Source organism: Nicotiana tomentosiformis, chromosome 1, assembly GCF_000390325.3.
Source record: "Nicotiana tomentosiformis chromosome 1, ASM39032v3, whole genome shotgun sequence".
NCBI classification, from domain to species: domain Eukaryota; kingdom Viridiplantae; phylum Streptophyta; class Magnoliopsida; order Solanales; family Solanaceae; genus Nicotiana; species Nicotiana tomentosiformis.
Genome location: NC_090812.1, coordinates 81,737,789 through 81,743,475, shown reverse-complemented (window position 1 = coordinate 81,743,475; position 5,687 = coordinate 81,737,789). Strand labels below are relative to the sequence as shown.

At 37.1% G+C, this 5,687-nt stretch overlaps 1 protein-coding gene across 1 annotated transcript; it reads left to right on the top strand.

Moving 5' to 3' along the window:
* Positions 1 to 370: 370 nt before the first annotated feature.
* Positions 371 to 4,682, top strand: LOC104102402 (chloroplast protein FOR GROWTH AND FERTILITY 2-like). Its single transcript, XM_009610101.4, has 2 exons — positions 371 to 905; positions 3,704 to 4,682. Exons 1-2 carry the CDS (start codon positions 576 to 578, stop codon positions 4,544 to 4,546), a joined length of 1,173 nt encoding a protein of 390 aa, XP_009608396.1. The 5' UTR covers positions 371 to 575; the 3' UTR covers positions 4,547 to 4,682.
* Positions 4,683 to 5,687: the final 1,005 nt, after the last annotated feature.

Sequence of the window (5,687 nt, the reverse complement as noted above, 5' to 3'; positions counted from 1 at the left end):
TCTATGGTTAAAAGGCATAGAGATCGCATCCCTAGTATTTGGATATGATTTAGCTGAAGTTTGAATAAAAAAATATTTGAAATTAAAGAACATTTGATAAGTAATAATCTAGTTCCATCCAAAAAGAAAACAAATGTGTTAGGCGCTTAACCTATAATTACTACTTTTAAATAAATCTTAGTAATCTAGTTAGTTAGCTCCGTGTACTTTTACTTTTTTGGCTAAGTTTGATTACCCACATTGTATTACCCTTCCCATCACCAATTTATATTTATAATTAAAAAAAATTATAAGATAATTAGTAATTCCAAGATCCAACATTTTGGTCATACTAATAATAATAATAAAGAAAGGATGAAAAGAAGAAAACATCCGTGCAAGTACAAATGTCTACGTATCATCAACTACTCTCCAATACTTTTCTCCTCCAACCTCTTCTCTCTCTCCTGCATAATCTGAAAACCTGTTTCAGAGATAATCTAAAGTAAGAACAAACAGACAAAATCAAATACAGAGAAGATATATAGGCGATACTTATTAGGAACTCAGTTTTTACCTTTCAATTGTAATTTGTAATGGAGAGGCTTATCTTTACCAATTCTTCACTTCCCTCGTCTAAACTCCACCACCTTAAGCCCTTTCCTCGTCTTCCCCAACTCCAATTCTCCGTTCCAAAGTTCCAAACTCTGCCCTCCCTAAAACGTGTTGAGTATCGTGGGTCCAATTCTCGTTCTTGCAAATGCATTCATGACCAGTTTTCAACTTCTGGTTCGTCGTCCCCTTCTTCTAGATTTAATGATGGGCTTGTGGGTTATTCGTCTACATCGCAGGATTTTCCAGATGGGTCGGGTTCGAAGCCCCATTTCCTCAAATGGGTTGCTGAAACTCTGTCTCAGCAACATAAGGTACTGACATTAATCATTTTTGCTTTTGCATCTGCGTTTCATGTCTTCAATTTTGATGTCACTTTATGTTTTTGGTACATGTTATAATTGCTATCTGAATTTGGTAAGGCATAACGGGTAAAGTTGAGCTGGTCAAAATACAAAATGTTAGTTCTGCTGTTTTTTATTTTTTATTTTAATGTTAATGGACCTACAATATTAGAAATTTCACTTTACAACAACAACCACCCAATGTGCATCAATCCCAAGCAAGTTGCGTCTAAATTCCACTTTACCAGGGAATATTGATTCTGTTATAGTTTTCCAAGAAAACTGGTTTCCAATATAGATGTAGCTTTGCTCGATGGTACAATGTGTGTCTTGTGCTGCTATGTATTTGCTGTTAATTTCTAGTGGGGCTTTTTTGCTTTCATTTACTACTGACTTAGAAGGGGAGCCTTAGCAATACCGTATAAGTTGTCGCCATGTGACCAGGTCACGGTTCAAGCCGTGAAAATAACCTCTCTTAGAAATGCAAGATAAGGATGCGTACATAAGACCCAATGTGGTCCGGTCCTTCCCATGATCCCGCGCATTGCGGAAGCTTAGTACACCGGGCTGCCCTTTTATTTGCTATTGACTTGTATTTTTGGTAGAGTTGTATCTAATTGATGATTAATGCACAATATACTAGTTTCTCGAATTTTATACTACATAATTTTGCTTGTTTCTTTTGTTTTTGCAATTGATGTGGAGTCTAGAAATCTTTCTTCTAGAACAACGAGGTTCTATCAGTTTGGCTTTGACGGTACCAACCTTTTCTTTAACTCATTGGCACCATGATCAATACTCAAGAGTATGTTTTTCTCCAAGTGAAAGTTGTTACCTTTATCTTCTTGAACTAAGCTCTGGATACTGCCATTTCACATCCTATATGATTACCAAATTTAGGTGTTTAAAAGTGATTTAAAAGATGAGGTAACGTGAAATATAGTTGTCTCTGAGGAAAACAAAAGTAGTTAACGTTGGACTTGGAACGTGACACTGGTGACCTGATATACCATACTTGATCTTAGCCAAAAGGCCGAGAAAAGTGGATAGGTCCAGGAATGATAACGTTACATAGGACGAGGACACGGACACCAACAGTGCTACTCTCCACAAATGACTCTAGGTTATTCGTTTCTGGCAGCACAGTTTGCAGGTTGCAGACCTGATCAGCAACTGCTAACTGCAGCCATTGCTGGTGACAGCAGTAAGGGATAATACTAAAAACAGGGGATGAATAGTACAGGAGTTGCTAGTGCAATTGTTGTCTTGTTCATGTGATGGCAAGGATTGGTAGGTTAAATCAAGTTTGGTTATTCATTTCTCTGATATCCATTGTAGGAAGTAGAAATTACAGTGCCTATTTTCAAAAGGGCTGATTTTAGGGCAGTGTTTGTTTAAGTGATTAAGGCCCATTTTGTACTAGAAGACAAATGGAATCTCATTTTCTTTTCTTTTTTCTTTCTTATAAGGGAAGGTTTTATTAGCTGAGTACCAGGATGGTACCATAAAATTACACACAACTGCTGGGAATATCCATGCAGTCAGCTACAGCATTTCCCTAACAATTCCAAGAATTCCATATATCGATCAATGTTGTCTATGAAACTACTTTTACACCAAAGAAACAAACTAAGCAAACACTTGTTTTTGAATCTTGGAATCTGATCTTTCTGCCCATCAAAACAAGCTCTATTTCCCTCTAGCCAAGGTATTTTGACTTGTTATTATGTCTACAAGCTACTAATATAAGTATGATGAATTGGCATTTTGAACTTGGATTTTAGATATCGTCTACTTCCACTTAGTTAATTTCAAAAGAATCTGCCATCTAGTTCGGAATTCTTCACCTTGTATCATTTAAGAAATTTAATTTGGAAAGAATTACCCTAAAAACATAGGAACTAGCACTCTTGTTTATATTAGAGTTATATTAGTTAAAATAAAAGGCAACCTTACTGAACCATTCTCTTCATGCAGAAGAAGCTAACTTTTTCTGTTGATGATTGACCTCTTCAAAGGAAGAGCGAGTACAAAATGCAATTCAAAGCACTAGTTAAAAGAACAATTTGGTGTGGAGTTTCTTTATGTCTATTACTTTGAAATCACAAAGCTGCAAACACATTTTTTGTAGCCTAAAAATATCCTTTTACAGTGTTTGCATTTACAGAAATTAAACTTAACTAAGAAAGCAAGAAGAAAAATATTCCTGAATATAAGAGCATTAAGGATTCAGCCAGCAGTATATATTGAATGATTAGTTGTTGCTGTGTTCATCAAACTGGACACGCTGTTGTTAATGTTTTAAATCTAGATGTAGTTAATTCATATTTTTACATGGAAATGTTTCATTTTCAACAACCTTGCGCTGTTTATGCAGAACTAGACCTTCTGCCTTCTTGCTATTTTTCATCTCTTTTGCATGCCTGAGTTTCAAGTATTGACGGAAGTATAGATGACCATAATAAAGAGCTTTTAGCATTAATCACCAGATGGACTTGCTAAAAGAGTTGTTTTAACCACTGGGATGTTAAACCTGGAGATAAGTAGAGGTTTTCAATGTTACATTGAACTTCATTATTATGCCTGCAGCAGCACACAAGGAAACTGAGTAGGAAAGAGCCATTCATGGTCCATGCATTATATTTGCTTCTATGAGACACATTGTTATCAGGAAAAAGCATCTATTGCATTATGCGGCGAATTATTTACATCTGTCAAAAGAAGACACTTACGTTATTCTCGTCAACATGGCTTATGATTCCTTTCAGGTGGTTTCTGCAAGTACAGTAGTCCTACTCTCAGCAATGCTGGTTATGCTTCTCCACCCGCTCATTGTTTCACCTGCTTTTGCTAGTTTTCCGGGTGCAGCTAAGACTGGGGGTCCAGCTGCAGCAGCAGTGGGAAGTCAACTCGTACGTAATGAACTACTAACAAGCGCATGGGCTGGTTTCTTTGCCGGTTGCCTTCACACCCTGTCAGGTCCTGACCATCTTGCTGCTTTAGCACCTCTCTCAATAGGCCGTACGCGGATGGAGAGTGCGGCAGTTGGAGCCCTCTGGGGCTGTGGTCATGATGCTGGACAGTTGATTTTTGGGCTGTTGTTTCTTCTCTTAAAGGACCGACTCCACATTGAAGTTATTCGTACGTGGGGGACGAGAGTAGTTGGCTTCACTCTTCTTGTCATTGGAGCGATGGGAATTAAGGAAGCATCTGAAGTTCCTACTCCATGTGTTGCCCTTGAAAATGGTGAGTGTGATGTTAGTGTATATGAAGGCATTGACACCCCCGTCGTCGGGAAGAAGAAAAAGATAGGCTTGGCAACTTTTGCCACTGGAATTGTCCATGGGCTGCAACCGGATGCACTGTTGATAATCTTGCCGGCACTTGCTTTGCCTTCACGCACGGCTGGTGTTGCCTTCTTGTGTATGTTCTTGGTCGGTACTGTTATAGCAATGGGAAGCTATACCGTCTTTATAGGCTCGTGTAGTCAGGCACTGAAGGATAGAGTTCCTAGAATAACCGAGAAGCTCACTTGGGCTTCTTCTCTAATAGCAATAGGCTTAGGTCTTGCAATTATCATCAGTCAATTTTTTGGTTTTAGCCTGTATTAGTTGGAATCCGGCGTTACATTAGTTTACATTCAGTATTAGGGGATGTCATTTGATGAGGATATCATTCAGCGGGGTGGATTGTAACATTCACAAGTTATGAGTTATATATATTATAACAATTTGAAGATTTTCTTCAGCTTGTGTGGTCTACGAGTTCTAAGTGATTTGTTGATTCACTTGCCATTTTCTTAAGAAAACTGTATGTTTTGTTGGAAAATCATGTCGAGTTGGACCACATAAAAAGTCCTTATTGTGGTTGAGTAGTAGAAACCTCAGCATTTTTAAGGTTTCACAGTAGTTCTTCCCTTGATTCCAAAGTCCACATTTCTCAGTTTGATGTGTGGTGTAAAAATGAAATGGTCAGCCACATTAAAATGAGCTTTGTTACAAGTTTTTGTGTCTTTGTGGCTAAGCAACATTACATTCTCTATTTAAATCTGTGGAGATTTATAGTGGCGTTCTCAATTTTGGTACATATGCACACAGCCATAATTCGTTGCGATAAAGACTAATGATTCGGATTAGTCGTAGAGAATTGAGCTCTATTTCTGATTCAGTTAAAACAAACTATTCATTCAAAGGTTTACAAAGTGTTTGTAGGACTACAACTTTGCCAAAATCAAACAATGTTATTTCATCGTGCAACAAAACTTCTTTTAATATTCCAGGATTAAATTTGAGATAGTTTATCCCACGTTTGGTTGGGATAAAATCGCGATATAACTAATCACATGATTAGTTATCCCACGATTGTAATGTTATTTTTATCCCTATGAAAAGGTGGGATATCAATCTCGGAATAACTAATCTCGGGATAATTAGTCTTGGGATAACTTGTTTCCCAACCAAACGACCCCTAAGTTCTCAAGTACAAATCCTAGCAAAAGAAAAAGAATACTTAAAAAAATAAAGTATGTAATCCTAGCAGAAAAATAAATTCTAAGTAAGTAATTACGTCCATCGGTCCAAGCCTTGATGTATACAGTTATATGATATATATGCATGTGATAGCAAATACCTTATGTAATTAGTTGAGCTGCGTACAAGCTGGTTCAAATACTATCTATATATATGTTATTATTATAAAAGTACGAATGTTTCACGCTAAATGTTGAACGACTAAAATATTCCCAAAATGTTG